This window comes from Hyla sarda, chromosome 6 (genome assembly GCF_029499605.1).
Source record: "Hyla sarda isolate aHylSar1 chromosome 6, aHylSar1.hap1, whole genome shotgun sequence".
Lineage (NCBI taxonomy): Eukaryota > Metazoa > Chordata > Amphibia > Anura > Hylidae > Hyla > Hyla sarda.
Genome location: NC_079194.1, coordinates 69416842 through 69435657, shown reverse-complemented (window position 1 = coordinate 69435657; position 18816 = coordinate 69416842). Strand labels below are relative to the sequence as shown.

The 18816-nt window shown below is 45.2% G+C and overlaps 1 protein-coding gene and 1 long non-coding RNA gene across 4 annotated transcripts in view; one reads left to right on the top strand and one right to left on the bottom strand.

The window, feature by feature from the left end:
• Positions 1-1795, bottom strand: part of LOC130275746 (uncharacterized) — a 42700-nt gene extending 40905 nt beyond the window's left edge. Inside the window, exon 1 of one of the 2 annotated variants that reach the window (XR_008844884.1) lies at positions 1667-1795. This is a non-coding gene — a long non-coding RNA (uncharacterized LOC130275746). The remainder of the gene's footprint in view (positions 1-1666) is intronic. The other variant, XR_008844885.1, reaches the window with a different exon arrangement.
• Positions 1796-1901: 106 nt separating this feature from the next.
• The window catches only part of EIF3D (eukaryotic translation initiation factor 3 subunit D), a 34094-nt gene continuing 17179 nt past the window's right edge, over positions 1902-18816 (top strand). Inside the window, exons 1-9 of one of the 2 annotated variants that reach the window (XM_056524082.1) lie at positions 1902-2054; positions 10230-10362; positions 10568-10613; positions 13639-13775; positions 13888-13973; positions 14088-14160; positions 15514-15629; positions 15912-16044; positions 16764-16911. In XM_056524082.1, the coding sequence (XP_056380057.1) occupies positions 10240-10362; positions 10568-10613; positions 13639-13775; positions 13888-13973; positions 14088-14160; positions 15514-15629; positions 15912-16044; positions 16764-16911 (862 nt within the window). In that variant the 5' untranslated portion in view covers positions 1902-2054; positions 10230-10239. Of the gene's footprint in view, positions 2055-10229; positions 10363-10567; positions 10614-13638; positions 13776-13887; positions 13974-14087; positions 14161-15507; positions 15630-15911; positions 16045-16763; positions 16912-18816 lie in introns of both variants that reach the window. The other variant, XM_056524081.1, reaches the window with a different exon arrangement.

The window sequence follows — 18816 nt, the reverse complement described above, 5'->3', positions numbered from 1 at the left end:
AACGCTCCTGCGCTTTTAAAGTAGCACATGGGTCCAAAACTGAGTCACTAGGTGATGCCATTCAGCTACAGAAAGCAATGGGACCCTCTGTTCCTGTTAACAGTATATGATGGCATCATTTTTAGGCTGGGTTCACACTACGTTTTCTCCCATACGGGAGCGCATACGGCAGGGGGGAGCTAAAAGCTCGCGCTCCCGTATGTCACCGTATGCGCTCCCGTATGTCATTCATTTCAATGAGCCGGCCGGAGTGAAACGTTCGGTCCGGTCGGCTCATTTTTGCGCCGTATGCGCTTTTACAACCGGACCTAAAACCGTGGTTGACCACAGTTTTAGGTCCGGTTGTAAAAGCGCATACGGCGCAAAAATGAGCCGACCGGACCGAACGTTTCACTCCGGCCGGCTCATTGAAATGAATAACATACGGGAGCGCATACGGTAACATACGGGAGCGCGAGGTTTTAGCTCCCCCCTGCCGTATGCGCTCCCGTATGGGAGAAAACGTAGTGTGAACCCAGCCTTAGCTGGGATGCTGCTGTAAACAGAATCCACATGGAATTTTCTTGTGAAAAATTTCCAAGTGTGAAAGTGGTCCTTATTGTGTCACGATAGGGGGCGTGGCTACGGAGTCTGCCATTTTTCTGGAGGGGGTGTTGACAGCTATAAGCCGCTAATTTGGCACAGGAAATAAATACATTTATTTGCCCTTTTTTTTATGCCAATTTCCTGTTTTACAAAAGTAGGAAGGATTTAGCAGGAGGTGGTGGAGCCTCCAAGTTCCTAATAAATCTTATCGTAATTTACACCAGAAATTGGCGTAAAATAATGTATCGTTTTAGTATGTAACAGTATAGAATTGCACATCAGTACCTAGTAAATGAACATGTACTGTGGTTTCCAAACTGTGGACCTCCAGCTGTTGCAAAATTACAATTCTGAGCATACCTGGACAGCCAAGGGCTGCCCAGGGGTGCTGGGAATTTTAGTTTTACAACAGCTGGAGGTCCACAGTAATATATGTTTTATACACTGCCACGTTTTCCAACCTAGGCTGCCCAGGCTTGTTGGGTGAGGTAGTTTTGGAACAGCTGAAGGTCCACAGTAATTATATGTTCATACATATATTCTTCAACTTAGGCTGTCCAGGCATGCTGGGAGTTGTAGTTTTGCAACAGTTTGAGGTCTGTAGTCATATATATTCATACACTGCTATGTTCTCCAACTTAGGTTGCCCAGGCATGCTGGAAGTTGTAGTTTTGCAGCAGCTGGAGGTCTGTAGTAATATATGTTCATTCACTGCTCTATTCTTCAACCTAGGCAGTCTGGGACTTGTAGTTTTTCAACAGCTGGACGTTCACAGTGAGATATGGTCATACACTGCTATGTTCTCCAACCTATGCTGCCCAGGAATGATGGGATTTGTAGTTTTTTGACAGAATTTTTTACTGAATTAGTTGACTGAATTTTTGACTGAATTAGTCTTTTGTTTAGTAAAAAAAAAAAAAATGTAGCTGTAACATAATAAACCATATATAACTATATATATATATATATATATGTTATATTTATATATACTATAAATATATCTATGTATATATATATTACCATATATATATATATATATATATATATATATATATAAATATATATATAAATATATAATTACCGCAGAAAAGCCTAAAGCCACCCACAGCGGTCCAGTCCTCCTACACACGCAGACCACTGGCTGCAGTACTATGGTACGCGGCGGCCCGCTGCCTAGAAGCTTATCCCGGCTCTATGGTGATAGACGTAGCGTCAGCACGTACTGGCGTTTGTGTTTTTACGACACTCCTGGAAGTTTTTAGCGACAGTGCTGGCTGGTTGACGTAAAGCGGTTTTTACGACACTCCTGGCACGCTGCCACAGGAAGTTTTAGCGACAGTGTTGGCTGGGTGACGTAAAGCGCTTTCTTTTCGTCTTTCCGGTGACTGCAGCCGGTTCCGGAGAGCGGGTTTAGTGTGCGGCCTAGGAGAAATCCGCCGCCATCCGGTAGAGAAAACGGCGGAAAACAGGTGAGGCGGGGTTGTGTGGGAATGGGGGGCTCCCGGGGATACCTGTGAGGGGGCAATGTCAAGGATACAGAGGAGGATGGGGTGGGAGGCTCGGGGGCCGGTAGTTATGCCTAATGTGAATTGGTGCCTAGCGGAACTCCCGTATATGCATTAGACACGTATAGTTATGGTAGGTATTGTGCCCCTCTATAGTGGTGCCACTTTGGGGTGATGTAACCTAAAGGGGGCGCTCCTGCTGGTATTACATGACTGCCCAATCATCTACATTAGTAGTGTCCAAACTGCAGACCTCCAGCTGTTGCAAAACTACAACTCCCAGCATGCCCGGACAGCCGTTGGCTGTCCGGGCATGCTGGGAGTTGTAGTTTTGCAACAGCTGGAGGTCTGCAGTTTGCACACCACTCACCTATATGAATGACTCTTGCTGTTATAAACTACAATTCCCATCATTGTGTCATGTTGTAGTTTTACCATAGGTGGCAGACCATCGATTTGCATTGTTGCCATGTCACGCCACATCTGCTGCAGGCGACATATATGTGATCAGCTGATCGGGGGAGATTGCAGAGATGTCTCCCATTATCCTGTAGTGTCTTTGTTTTTTGTTTTTTTTATAAAGTTGGAATAAAAAAAAAAGGCAAAGATGTATACGTTGTGGGTTCACACCACGTTTTTTCAAGTACGTTTCCCGTATAAGTTTTCATTATTGAAAACGTATGGAACAGTATTGAAAACCGTATACATAGACTAAAAATTAAAAACCGGATGCATCCTGTTGTGTACGGTTTGCTTGCAATGCGGTTTTCTCCCGTGGTTGACCACTTTTTTGTCTCCGGTTTAAAAACCGTACAGCAACAGTATACGTTTTTTTTTTTTTTCCCTAACATGGACGTCAATGGGAAACGCACATGTATACGGTTCCATACGGGAAAACGTATACGGTTTTTACTTTGCGCATTTGCATCCTAAAGTCCCCACCCAACACCCCCTCCCAATTAAAAATGGACAACATTTTCAAACATGTATGGTTTAAAAAAACAAACAAAAAAAATACGGTCGGAACTGTATGCACTTTTAAAAACAGTATACGGTTTACTTTTTTCCCATACTGTTCCATCCGTTTATTTTTTATTTTTTTTTGCCATACGGTTTTCTTTAGAAAAAATGGATTTAAAACAGTATGACAAAAACGTGATGTGAACGCAGCATAGGCTGCATTCACATCTCGTTTTTGCAATACGGTTGCCGTATCCCGTTTCTGTACAAAAAAAGTGTGTCTCCAAATCGGACCGAAATGTATGCAACCGTATATGCCTCCTCACGTTTTTAAACCGTATACAGTTTGAAAACGGATGTTCGTTTGCATACGTTTTAATACGTTTTCCTTGGGGGGGGAAACGGATACGGTATTATGTTTGTCAACATTTTAAATAAAGTTTTTTATTTTATTTTTTTTATTGAATTTCCCAAAAAATATAAGAAAAAATGAAAAACAGTATTGTGCAAACCGGATGTAACTGTACGCACATACAGTTCAATACGGTTAAAAATTGAACTCCATTTTAAAATAACCGTTTACAGGTTGGATACGGTTTTTGACCGGGACACAAAACTGTAGTAGACTACGGTTAGGTGTACAGTTAAAAACCGCATAAACCCGTAAATGATGCAAAATGTACACAACCTGATGCTACGGTTGGCATACGGTTTACAATGAAATGTCTATATATACACGGTTTGCAATACGGTTCGATACGGTTTTATCAGTGAAACCGGATACGGCAACCGTGTTGCAAAAACGGGATGTGAATGCAGCCATGCTGGTGTTAAAAGGAGATACTGCTGTATGCCACCTGTTTCCCATTGACTTTAAAGGGGTACTCCTCCCCTAGACATTTTATCCCCTTTCCAAAGGATAGGGGATAAGATGTCAGATCGCCGGGGTCCCGCTGCTGGGGACCCCGGGGATCGCTGCTGCAACACCCCGCTATCATTACTGCGCAGAGCGAGATCGCTCTGCACGTAATGACGGGCGATACAGGGGCCAGAGCAACGTGACGTCATGGCCCCGCCCCTCGTGACATCACGGTCTGCCCCCGTCAATACAAGTCTATGGGAGGGGGCGTGGCGGTCGTCACGCCCCCTGCCATAGACTTGCATTAAGGGGACGGGCTGTGATGTCATGAGGGGCGGAGCCGTGACGTAACGATGCTCCGGCCCCTGTATTGCCCGTCATTACGTGCAGAGCGAACTCGCTCTGTGCTGTAATGATAGCGCGGTGCTGCAGCGGAGATCCCCGGGGTCCCCAGCAGCGGCACCGCGTCGATCTGACATCTTATCCCCTATCCTTTGGATAGCGGATAAGATGCCAGGGGCGGAGTACCCCTTTAACATTATAATCTGAAAACAATAAATAAAATAAAAAAGTATACTCTTTTTAAAGGAAAAAGACGTATACGTTAAATGGGTGCGGCTGTATGCCATCTTTTTCCCATGTATGTACGTTATGAGAAACTTGTTTTTTTCTGCATGCACAATAGCATAGAGGTCCCTTGTGGCGTACCGAAATTGCCGTGGGACAAATGTGCAATAAAAAAATAGAATGAAAAAATCCCTGAAGGTCTTGGCGGGCGGTGAGGATTTCTAATGCAAATGGCGTAAGTTTTTGTGTGTGGACTTACAGATTTTCCCCGGTGACTTCTATGGGAAGGTCACAATTTGCAATGTTGGAGATTTTGTTGTGGAATCGTTGCTGATCTGCAGATTGTGAAGCTCATTGGGTCAGATCTTCTATTATAAATGCGCCATTTGTGCCAATATAAAATTGTTACTGAACTTGCGCCACGTTTATTATAAGTTATAGGCGCCTTCTTGTCATGTCCATAAAAGGGACGTGGCTTAAAGGGAATCTGTCATCGGTGTCACCCGCGCTAACCTTTTAGCACGGGTGACACTGATAACGATACGTCCCTACCCCCGATCTGTAGTTTTTGTTCGCCCGTTATTTTCCTTTTTTGGGTGGCAGGCTTGGTGCGTGGGCAGAGCTTCCAGAGCTGGTAACTAGGGCTCTGGGTGGTATACCGGTTCATACCGAAATTTTTGTGCTGCAAGATATGAATTTTAACCCATACCGCAATACCGGTTTGGTCCCTTCCCCTCAGGAATGAATGAACTAATCATATGTGACCCGCGAGCGCTTTTCTGATCCCCACACACACACACACAATTTATTATCGGCCCGGCGCTACTACTCGCATATGTCACCCGCAAGCGCTGCCCTCCTGTTTGTTGTGGCCGCTGGCGCTGACACTCTATACCAGTGGTCTTCAACCTCCAGATGTTGCAAAACTACAACTTCCAGCATGCCCGGACAGCCAACGGCTGTCCGTGCATGCTGGGAGTTGTAGTTTTGCAATTTCTGGAGTTCCGCAGATTGCAAACCACTGCTCTATACTTTATCCCTATGCCAGGGCTTCAAAAGGTTAACAAAATAAACCTTCAGGCTAGGTTCAGACTACGGAATCTCGGCCCGGAGATACCGAGTGCGGCCAGTGCCGGCTGAATCAGTCGGCGCTAGGACCGCGCGGACACTGCAGTCTCCAATAGACTCCAATGTGTTCCGCGCGGATTTCCGCCTGAAGAAAGAGCAACCCCTTTCTTCACGCGGAAATTTCTAAGCGGATTTTCCGTTCACAAATTACGCCTCGGCCGCTGATAGGCTGAGCCCACTGTTATGTAAGGAGCTCTGGACGGCTTCTAACATGACAGTGCGCTCAGCCTATCACCGGCCAAGGTGGAACATCGCTGCGGCCGGTGATAGGCTGACAGCTCTCCGACGTTCACATCCCCAGCGTAAGGCCGACGTCGGAACATGCGTTAGCTTATTTGGTTTATCTTTTGCAGCCCGGGCATAGGGATACAGCATAGGGATACCGCACAGTATAGAGTGTCAGCGCCGGCGGCCGCAAAAAACAGGAGGACGAGGAGGGCAGCGCTTGCGGGTGATGTGAGTAGTACCCCGATGGGGACAGTGGGTCGCTGGGCTGATAATTTTGGGGGAGGGGGGGGGAATACCGTTATATACCGTGGAACCGCTATAAGTTACAAAAATACCGCGATACACATATTTGGCCATACCGCCCAGCCCTAATGGTAACTTCACCGCTGCTTGGTCCCACTGCAAGCAGGCTTGCTCCTGAATCTCTGCCCACGCACCAAGCCTGCCACCCGAATGAGGGAGATAAGGTTAAGCCAACTAATAGTTTGCCTAAACATAGACTAGACAGTATAAGAATGTGACAGATTTGTCAAACTGCCTGAGCCACTGTGATAAATTTTGCACATCCTTAACCCCTTAAGGACTCAGCCCATTTTGGCCTTAAGGACTCAGACAATTTAATTTTTACGTTTTCATTTTTTTCTCCTCGCCTTCTAAAAATCATAACTCTTTTATATTTTCATCCACAGACTAGTATGAGGGCTTGTTTTTTGCGCGACCAGTTGTCCTTTTGTAATGACATCACTCATTATATCATAAAATGTATGGCGCATCCAAAAAAACACTATTTTTGTGGGGAAATTAAAACGAAAAACGCAACTTTGCTAATTTTGGAAGGTTTTGTTTTCACGCCGTACAATTTATGGTAAAAATGACATGTGTTCTTTATTCTGAGGGTCAATACGATTAAAATGATACCCATTATTATATACTTTTAAATTATTGTTGCGCTTAAAAAAAATCACAAACTTTTTAACCAAATTAGTACGTTTATAATCCCTTTATTTTGATGACCTCTAACTTTTTTATTTTTCCGTATAAGTGGCGGTATGGGGGCTCATTTTTTGCGCCATGATCTGTACTTTTTTTTTTGATACCACATTTGCATATAAAAAACTTTTAATAAATTTTTTATAATTTTTTTTAATATAATGTATTAAAAAAGTAGGAATTTTGGACTTTTTTTTTTATTTTCGTTCACGCCGTTCACCGTACGGGATCATTAACATTTTATTTTAATAGTTCGGACATTTACGCACGCGGCGATACCAAATATGTCTATAAAAAATGTTTTTTACGCTTTTTGGGGGTAAAATAGGAAAAAACTGACGTTTTACTTTTTATTGGGGGAGGGGATTTTTCACTTTTTTTTAACATTTTTTTTTTACACTTGAATAGTCCCCATAGGGGACTATTCATAGCAATACCATGATTGCTAATACTGATCTGTTCTATGTATAGGACATAGAACAGATCAGTATTATCGGTCATCTTCTGCTCTGGTCTGCTCGATCACAGACCAGAGCAGGAGACGCCGGGAGCCGCACGGAGGCAGGTGAGGGGACCTCCGTCCGGCGTTCTGAATGATCGGATCCCCGCAGCAGCGCTGCGGGCGATCCGATCGTTCATTTAAATCGCGAACTGCCGCAGATGCTGGGATCTGTATTGATCCCGGCACCTGAGGGGTTAATGGCGGACGCCCGCGAGATTGCGGGCGTCGGCCATTGCCGGCGGGTCCCTGGCTGCGATCAGCAGCCGGGATCAGCCGCGCATGACACGGGCATCGCTCCGATGCCCGCGGTTATGCACAGGACGTAAATGTACGTCCTGGTGCGTTAAGTACCACCTCACCAGGACGTACATTTACGTCCTGCGTCCTTAAGGGGTTAAAGGGGTACTCTGGCAAAAAAAAAAAATTTCTCTGAATAAGCCCGAGCTGCCGCAATTAAAATAAAGGGTACCTCTCATCAAAAAAACTTTTGATATATTATAGATTAATGTATGCAGAATAACTTTACAATTGCATGTTATTAAAAAATATGCTTCTTTCTATTTAATTTTCCACTTTGAAGAAATGACCACTAGGGGTCTCCCTACCAGTCCCGGCAGCAAGCATTTCAGACTCATGCTGGAGTCCTAAACACTACGAGCTGCCAGTCTGCTTTGTTCACAAAGGAGAACACTCAGAGCTGCCAGCCTGCTTTGTTCACAGCCTGTTTGGCTGTGAACAAAGCAGGCTGGCAGTTCTGAGTGTTTAGGACTCCAGCATGAGTCAGAAATGCTTGCTGACAGGACTGATCGGGGAAAAATACAATAGAAAGAAGCATAATTTTTCATTAACATGCTATTGGAAAGTTATTCAACATTCATTAATCTAAAATATATCAAAAGTTTATTTGATGAGGTACACTTTAACTTTTACTTACCTCCTCCCACCACTTCGTCAGTATTGCGTCCCCCCCGGTGCTCTGGTCTTCTTCACTGCCCTCAGCCACAGCGATGTCCCACCTCGGTCAGTGATTGGCTGAGCACCATTGTGATGTATTGGGCTCAGGCTTGGCCTTCTTCCTAGTACCAAAGCCCAGTACATCCCCCTGCTCAGTCTAAAGTGGGACACCGCTTCGGCTGTTGTGTATCTGAGCTGCAGTTACTTATTGACCCCCCCCCCAGAAGCAGGAAGAATGCTGGGCCAAATACATAACACTGCCGCTCAGTCTCTTACCAGGCGAGGCAGGACGTGTTGGCAGCAGGAAGATAACTGCACTGGGTAACAAGTAAGTCCAAGTTTATTATTTTAATTGCTGCAGCCCTGTGTTCAGAGGGAAAATGTTGCCAGATTACCCCTTTAAAGGAGATGTCCGGTGCGGACTATTCCATCCTGCCCGGGCTGCAAAAAAAAGAGAAAACAAACTATCACTTACCTTCCTACGTTCCGCCGGAGCTCCGCAGCAGCTGATCGGTCGGCCGGGCTGTCTACTTCCCTTAGCCCGGCATCTCACATGGCGCTTCAGCCTATCAACAGCTGAGCTGTTTCGGAGCTCCGGGGGAAAGTATTTTTTTTTTATAAATGACAGCAGCCGACAGACACACCTCCTGAGTGTATAGAGACAAGCTGTGCTGACACCCCCCACCGATCTCTAGATGTAGCTGGATAAAGCTCACTCTCTGGCTTGGTTCTCAATCTGTCTCATTTCAGGTGCAGGGCTTTATTATAAGACTAAAGCTGGCTATACACAATACATTGTTGGCAGGATCTGACCACCTTATGTGGTGGGGAGAGAATGGCTGGGCGCGTTGGATAAGGTCGTTGAAAACAAACTCCAACCATTCATGTGTTAGGCTGCATTCACACCACGTTTTTGCTATACAGTTCCCGTATCAGATTTTTGATGGAAAACTGATTCCTCAAAACCTGACTGAAATGTATCAAAACGTGTGTACAAATTTCAACCCGTATACAGTTAAAAAACGTATACGGTTTAAAAAATGATGTCTGGATGCATCCGTTTTGTAAGAAAAAAAGTATACGTTTTTAGCTTTTCACTCCATTTTGAATAAAGTTTCACTTGTTTGATTGAAATTCCAAGAAAAAAAAAACATGCAAAGTAAAAAACAGGCTGGTGAAAACCGGATGGAACCGTACAGATTAGACATTCTTATAATATGTTAGATTTTATTTCCATCATTTACTCTTTCAAAATAACAAAAAACATGGCATCTGCAAACATTTGGGCACCCTGCAGAGTTAATATCTTGTACTGCCCCCTTTGGCAAGTATCACAGCTTGTAAACACTTTTTGTAGCCAGCCAAGAGTCTTTCAATTCTTGTTTGAGGTATCTATGCCCCTTCTTCCTTACAAAAGTCTTCCAGTTCTTTGAGATTTCTGGGCTGTCTTGAAGCAGGCAGGTTCCAAGTCATCAGCTGACTAGTGATGTCAGGTCTCGGCCGCATTGCAAGCTGGGAAAAATCTGAGACAAGTCATTTTGTATGCTGATAAAAATAAATATTGGGGTGAAAATCACATAAGAATTGTGAGAAAACCATCACACACAGGTACAGACACTATATTATGAACTACACTAACTTTACAGCCCCTGTAGCATAGTGAAATAATAAAAATTCCTGGAATACCCCTTTAAGTCAGTAGGGAAAATCCACAGCAGAAAACGCCATGATGCAGATCTGCAGGCCAATTTACAATAAAGATGTCCCGATACCAATTACTGGACATGAAGATGAAGGTCTGCACCTTGCTCCAGAATTAGCAGTCAGGCTTGTTGTATCAGACGCAGCGGTCTTCTTACCAAGACATCCTTACAGTGCCCAAAGCTGTTATTTGTTCACATATCACAATTCATGATGTACGGCGGCTAATATGAGTTGTTCTCATTTCTAGCTCTCTCAAAATGGCGAAGTTCCAGGCGCCAGTGATCAACGACAATCCCCTGGGCTGGGGTCCCTGTGCCGTACCGGACCAATTCAAGGACATGCCCTACCAGCCCTTCAGCAAAGGAGATCGTCTAGGAAAGGTGATTTTATGTTCTGTTTCTCATATGAAATGAAGCCCATCTTGCGTGTATGACATTGAACTATTTAGAGGGCGGTGTGTAAGTCTTGTCTGAAGTCAAAGCACATGATGTCTGTGTACTTGTGAGTAAATGTGGGGTCTCTAGTAACTCACTGACATTTCTCTATAGACTAACAGGGTGTGTCTCTTCTGTTTTCCCTGATAAGGTTGCAGACTGGACTGGAGCCACCTATCAAGACAAGAGATACACCAGTAAGTATAGGAGCTCATCGTGTAGTGTCAGCAGTGTGTTTAGAGGAAATCATCTCTCGGGATTTAAACCCCTTAAGGACCAAGGACATACCAGTACGTCCTGGGTCCTTTCCCACAGCGTGGCCCCGCGTCATAGCAGGTCGAGCCCGTCCGGGACCCCTGGCTAATAGCGCGCGCTACTGATCGCGGTGCCTCGCGCTATTAACCCTTTAGACGCAGCGTTCAAAGTTGAACTCTGCGTCTCTAAAGTGAAAGTAAACCAATGCCAGTTAGCTCAGGGAGCTGTTCGAGATGACCGCGGTGAAATCACGGCATCCGGAACACCTGTAGGACACGAGGAGGGTCCCCTTACCTGCCTCCTGTTGTCCGATCGCCGAATGACTGCTCAGTGCCTGAGATCCAGGCATGAGCAGTCAAGTGGCAGAATCATTGATCAATGGTTTCCTATGAGAAACCAGTGATCAATGTAAAAGATCAGTGTGTGCAGTGTTATAGCCCCCTATGGGAGTTATAACATTGCAAAAAAATAAAGGAAATTTTCTGCCCGGAGATTCCGTAGTCTGAACCTAGCCTAATTGTCCAAATGGAAGTGCCAATCATAGAGTAAGAGAAATTTTATTTTTTTTTTTATATCCTCTCAGCACCGCCTAAAATTGGGTTTTCTATTGAGCCTCTTAAAGGGCCCATGCACATAAAAAGAAAGTTGCTTGAACCTGGGACTGACTACATAATGTGTATTGGGAACTCTTGATGCCTACAACAGGAGGTGTTGGGAAAAGAATTGGACAAGTTGAATTTCAGCATCCAGTCCTTTTTGTTTCCAAGGGAGATAAGCCACCCTCATACTTACCTGGCATGGCTTATTCTCCTGTTCCCACTGAGAACATATGCATGCTTACTAAAATATTGATGGCTATAAATATCAGAAAGGTGATCGTCTAATTCCTGCCACCCCTACTGATCATCAGATTTAAGGAGTTGCCTGGTAAGTGTGGTTCAGACTGGTTCACTTGAATAGGATTGAGCTCTGTGCTACCAGGTACAGCTGCTACACTCTGTATACTGCAGTGCCTGGTAAACAATGAAGAGATCCGGGTTTTTCAAAACTACAACTCCCAGCATGCCTGGACAGCCAAAGGCTATCTGGGCATGCTGGGAGTTGTAGTTTTGCAACATCTGGAGGCACCCTGGTTGGGAAACAGCCTTATCCCCATCTGTCAGATTTAAAACTCCCTCTGATCTGTGGACAATGTCAAAGACCGACACTGATAGTTTAATAGTTGATTTTACGATAGCTTAATTAGATGCAAAACAATCTTTATCAAGCACAAGATGTCCAGTGGAGTTTGTTAGAAGATGTAGTTTTCCTATCCACAGGTTAGAGCAGTGTTTCCCCACCAGGGTGCCTCCAGCTGTTGCCAAACTACAACTCCCAGCATGCCTGGAAAGCCTTTCAGCGTCGCACCCCCCACCGTAGTGCTGGGCGGTATACCGGTCTGAACCGGATACCGTTTTTTTTTCTCCCACGGTATGGATTTTTGCCCATACCGCTATACCGGTCGGGCCCCTCCCCCATCCTCCGAGTCAATAAAAATATTTTTTAACTTACCTGTAATGGGGGTGGTCCGTGCCATCCATCCTTCCTGTAGTGTCCGGAGGCATTCCGGGTGGAGGGTGAACCGGTCCGGGCTGTACTTCTCCGGGGGAGCTCTTCTCCACTCCGGGCAGGCTCCGGCCTAGTACGCTGCATAGACGCCGTGACGTCAGGTGCGTCGCTGCGCACGGGCGTCACTGCGCAGCGGCGTCTATGCTGCGTTACTAGGCCGGAGCCTGCCCGGAGTGGAGAAGAGCTCCCCCGGAGAAGTACAGCCCGGACCGGTTCACCCTCCACCCGGAATGCCGCCGGACACTACAGGAAGGATGGATGGCCCGGACCACCCTGACAGGTAGGGGGAGAGAAGCGGGTGGTGGTGGCGGCGGCCTATGGCACCGCAAAAGCCACTGCAGTGCATTGATTTAAAGTGCCCGCTTTAAATCAATGATCTGCAGCGGTGTCGCGGGGGGATAAATAGCCGATAACTTATACCGGAATATCAGTATAAGTTATCGGCTATCGGCCCTAACCTCCACCGATTATCGGTATTGGCCCTAAAAAAACGATATCAGTGTCTGATTGAGGGAGGTCCGACCACCCTCATAATCTCCCGAGCTTGGACCCCAGCCCTCTGATAGAAGCATATGCCGTCTACATTCATTTATATGGAAGCGCCGAAGAGACCAGAATGCTATACTTGGGCGTCTCCAGTGCTTCTATAGAAGTTAATTGAGTGCGGCATGTGCTTCTTAGCAAACTGGGGTGTCCCCCTGCGCGATCAGACACTTTCACTAGACAACCCCTTTAAAGGGGTAATCCGGTGGAAAACCTTTTTATATATATATATATATATATATATATATATATTTTTTTTTTTTTTAAATCAACTGGTGCCAAAAAGTTAAGCAGTTTTTTAAATTACTTCCATTAAAAAAATCTTAATCCTTCCAGTAGTTATTAGCTGCTGAATACTACACAGGGAAATTCTTTTCTTTTGGGATTTCTTTTCTGTCTGACTACAGTGCTCTCTGCTGACACCTCTGTCCATTTCAGTAACTGTCCAAAGCAGCAGTTCCTGACACAGACAGAGGTGTCAGCAGAGAGCACTGTGGTCAGACAGAAAAGATATCCAAAAAGAAAAGAATTTCCTCTGTAGTATACAGCAGCTAAGTACTGGAAGGATTAATATTTTTTTTAATAGAAGTAATTTACAAATCTGTTTAACTTTCTGGCACCAGTTTATTAAAAACTGTTTTCCACAGGTGTACCCCTTTAAAATCCCCGATAACCCCATTAGTTTTTAAAATTGGTAATGGTCCACCAATATGATCCTCCATAGTATTTTCTGAATGCATTTGCCTTGCATTAGGAAGGTTGTATTTACAGGTGAATGATAAAATTGCTCTCCTCCCCCCCCCCCCCCCTTTCTAGATAAATATTCCTCACAGTTTGGCGGTGGCAGTCAGTATGCTTATTTCCATGAGGAGGATGAGACCAGCTTTCAACTTGTGGACACCACCAAGATGCAGAAAACCGCATACCAGAGGAACCGGCTGCGCTTCGCTCAGGTAAGTGAGGCTTTCAGTGGGGCACTTACTGTCAGAAGCCTGGACATGTGTGCACCAAACCCAACTCCACTATCTACATATCTAAAGGTTTATCTTTATGTTGTACTTACAGAGGAACCTGCGTCGTGATAAAGACAGAAGGAATATGCTCCAGTTCAACATGCAGACACTACCGAAGAGTGCCAAGCAGAAAGAGAGGTAAACGGTTAGGGTCTGAACTATGGGATTATATGGCCGTGTGATGGCAGGGAAGATTAGTAATAGTCAATGGCGTTACTTCTTTTAGTAAAGATCTATTTGATACTGTTTCAGGGATCGTTTACGACTTCAGAAAAAATTCCAGAAGCAGTTTGGTGTTCGCCAGAAGTGGGACCAGAAATCACAGGTAAACGTGCATGCGTCTGGTTCAGATAGACGTGTGTGTGTGTGTGTGTGTGTGTGTGTGTATAATAGTGTTTGCCAACCAGGGTGCCTCCAGCTGTTGCAAAACAACTCCCTGCATGTGCTTGGCCGAAAACCGAAAATGTGTTTTCCCCCGAAACATATAGAGAGAGAGAGAGAGAGAGATATAGATATATATATATTTATATATATAATATTCTAAATTAGTATTTGTTACATTTGTATTACTTTTTTTTGGGATGTGACGTGACCAAAATCAGCAATTTTTGCGTTTGGGATTTTTTTTGCGTTTACGCCGTTCACAGTGCAGAATCAGAAACATAATAATTTAATAGTGCTGCACACACATTATACACAGTTATTGCCCCCTATAGTACAGATCTTCAGACATGCTGCACATAGTTATTGCCCCATAGGATACAGATCTTTTATACATGACACTCACACACATACACACACACATCATACAGTTATTGCCCCTATAGTACAGATCTTATACATGATGCTGCACACTTACATCATACAGTTATTACCCCTATAGTACAGATCTTATACATGCTGCACACACACATCATACAGTTATTACCCCTATAGTACAGATCTTATACATGCTGCACACACACATCATACAGTTATTACCCCTATAGTACAGATCTTATACATGCTGCACACACATCATACAGTTATTGCCCCTATAGTACAGATCTTATAAATGCTGCACACACGCAGTCTGGTGCAGTCAGCCTGTACACATGGCTCATAGTGCGCTGTGAATCACCTGAACGTCTCCCAGGAAATAGATCACAGGATGCGGTGTCTTCGGTCCGGTCCGGGGCAGGCTGACCAGCACGTCGTTACTCTTCCCAGGCTCAGTCCCTGGCTCACTTTGTAGTCTGAACAGGGAGTGCGGATCCCACATGGCGCTCACCCTCGCACACATGCTGATCACTCCAGCCACCATGCGAAACAGCAGGCGGCGAGCGAAGCGCAAGGGCTGTACGTAAAGTGCAAATGAGGCTGCAGTTTCTATGGTTACTGAGGAACGATCAGGCCACATCCTAGTAAGCTACAGGACCTTTGCTATGTCACGATCATGTTACCAGAAGGGATGGCATAATGCTTGGCTACAGAATAACTTTCACATTACATCGTCCTGGGATCCTACCAGCGGTGATCTAAAGGGCCACTTCCTCGAAATTTTCGGCAGAAAATTCAATCAGCCGAAAATACATTTTCGGCTGATAATTTTCGGCAGATTAAATTTCGGTGCATCGCTAGAATTTAGAGTAAGTTTGTTGTATGTATAAGAATAATGACTCTAACCTCATAGGCTCAGCTGAAGCCTAGAGACTCCTCTGTAGAAGTCCGCAGTGACTGGGAAGTCAAGGAAGAAATGGATTTCCCCCGGCTGATGAAAATGCGCTATCTTGAGGTGGCTGAACCATTAGACATGTGAGTATTCATGACTCTCAGCCATCTATGAAACCATTTGGGGTGGATGCTTTAGCAAGTTTGTAGGATTGCCCTCTTTGATGTACTTATATCTGCTGGTTACTGTCTCCAAACTGTAGACCCCCAGATGTTGCAAAACTACAACTCCCAGAATGCCCGGAAAGGCAATGGCTGTTTCGGACATGCTGGGAGTTTGTTTTTCAACAGCTCTAGAGGTTTAAATATACCATGTACCTAACATATTATATATATTTTTTTTTTTCCTGCTTCTTTACACCCCAGAGAGTGTTGTGGTGCCCTGGAATATTATGATAAAGCCTTTGATAGAATCACCACAAGGAGTGAAAGACCTTTAAAGAGCATCAAGAGGATTTTCCATACTGTGACAACAACGGATGATCCTGTGATCAGAAAGGTGAATCTCCCAGTGCCGTTCAATCACCCCTTATCCCTCCATCATTTCATCCACCCCTTATTCCCCTTGCCACCTTATGCCAAATTATCCCCCCCCCCCTTACCCCCTGTGCCACATCATTTCCCCTTGATCCCCCTGAGCCATTTCATTCATCTTTATTACCCCCTGTGTAAATTCATCACCCCCCTCTTTATGAAGTGATAGAGGGGGAATGAAATGGCAGAGGGGGTGAATTTGCACAGAGGGTAATAAGGGGAAAATGAAATAGCACAGGGGGGATCAAGAGGAATTTATTTGGCACAGGGAGGAACAGGGAAGGAGGGGGTGACTGATGTGGCTGGTGGACATACAGAAGCAGGAGACCACTGTTTAAGCAGCAATCTTCTGCTATTGGTCCGGTTGCTACTGCGGGGGGGTGCAGCGGGGGCCTGGGCCCCTTTCTGAAGTATTGGTTGTACCCCCTGACAGCGGCCCTGTGTACAAGGTTGGGCCGGCATATAAGCCTGCTTGTCCCCTATTGGGTGTGTCCGCGTCTACTATTGGGAGTGTCCCCTATTCGAAGGGAGCAAATACATTGTCTTATGGGACTCTGCCGGGGAATTAAAAACTGTCCACTAAGGGAGATTTCACTGTGTATACATATTTAGCTGTAGATACATATATTTTCACGTAAATACCCTTAATCATACAACACCTGTAATACTGTTGTCTGTTCACAGCTGGCAAAGACACAGGGAAATGTTTTTGCCACAGACGCCATTCTTGCCACCCTCATGTGCTGCACCCGTTCAGTCAACTCTTGGGACATTGTGGTTCAGCGAGTGGGATCCAAAATCTTCTTTGACAAGAGAGACAACTCAGACTTTGGTAAGGAACATAAGTCACTGATATTTCAGCTATAACTCATTTTTTTTTTTTTTTTTTTTTAACTAAAACATCCACAGGGGTGGACTGGGAATAGAAAATCAGACCTAAAACAACACCTTCCCTGTCCTCAGGTTCTGTATGGTGTTACAGCTTGGTTCTGTTGAAGTGAATGGAGACAGATTGTGATGCCTAAAATAAAAGGGTGACAGAGCATAGGTCATAGCTAACACTAGACAAAGTCTGTGGGCCTAAGTGGCCGGATTTCTTGAAAACAGACTTTTTTTCCCCTTTTAAGGACTGACAGTGCAGGACCCCATTTTATCATTGCTGAAGTAGAAGTGACCGGTTTGCTGTTGTCTTCTGCTTTTAGGAGAGCTGACACAGATCCTGTCCATAGAGCAGTCTATGACCATGGTAGCAGAAATCCCTTTATTGCCATGGTCCGTGCCTGCAGCATGATCAAAGGGGACCCCCAAACTACTGAATAAATGGGGGAAATAAAAACCAAGTTATTTCTGCTGTCATGTAGTGTAAAAAAAAAAAAAAACTAAAAATGTAGCTGTCCTTAAAGGGGTACTCCGGTGGAAAACATTTATTTATTTATTTTTAAATCAACTGGTGCCAGAAAGTTACAGATTTGTAAATGACTTCTATTAAAAAAATATTTCTCTATCGGCTCCATTGGGGGACACAGACCATGGGTGTATGCTACTGTCTCTAGGAGGTATGACACTATGGCAACAAAAAGTCGGCTCCTCCCAGCAGGATATACCCACCTCCAGGCCCTGAGCTAATCAGTTTTAGCTTAGTGTCTGAAGGAGGTGGACATGGTCTGGAATTCTCCAGACCAGGTCTTGTTTTATTATTTTCCTAGTTAGGGAAGTTCATTTTTTATTCCTTTTTTCTTTCATGTTTTCAGGTGGGGACTCAGGAACTGCGGCTCACTGTTTCCCCATTGCGATTGAGGGGGCACAGACATTGCGTATATGCGCTGTTAACCCCCTCTCGCCAACGGTCATTGTCTTGGGTTGTACCTCATGGGTCGGGGTCCCCTTATTCCCTGCTCGCCTCGCTCGCACATGGTAGCTCGGCGTGATGCAGGTGACAGAAAGCTGACTGAAGACCTCACAGAAGACTCCATTAGGTAAGTTCTTCTGACTGAGGTGAGTATATATTCCTTTCTCCCTTAGGTGCTGACTTGCAACCTCTGGAGACCCTCAGTTTTTGTCCCACCTTTCAGGGTCTAAGGGGCTGGCCTGTGCTAGGGGGCTTTATCTTTATTTCTGGGGCGAGCAGTGGCATATTTGGGATAAATGGCTCCATTTATTCTTATGCTCGTGTGTGTGTGTGTTTTACTATGCGGCTGACAGCCGTGGCGCCTATACTGTTCGGGCGCATGAAGCGCCGACTTACTTTCGCTTTCGGCAGGAGACTGCTGCCGGCGAATATGTGTCTCACCCGCTCACATATGCGGATGACATGCACTCGGGGCAAGGAGCGGGCGCCATTACTATTTTTCTTCATCTGGATTTCGGCAGCTGGCGCGCTATAGCTCCGCCCACAGGGCCGCCGGAGCTTACTGGACGCGCAAATCGTCCTCCAATCAGCACCGTGCGTGCGATTTTTAGGTGGCAGGGGCCAATCAGACAGTGCCCCTGCTCCAGGCATGCCCCTGCTCCAGGCATGGCTATTGGCTGGCCTGTTTCTCCCTCTCTATCTACACAGAGCGGAGTTCTCCTCACAGCAGCTGCCACAGGGGACACAGACTCGGGTGAGAGAGTTCTTTTTTTCATTATGTCCGTACCCAGAACTGTTCCTCCCTCTAAACAGACAACTGAAGCGTTAGTTTCCTATTTTGTCTGTAAGAGCTGTAATTCCAAAATGCTTGGTTCTTCTGCACCCACT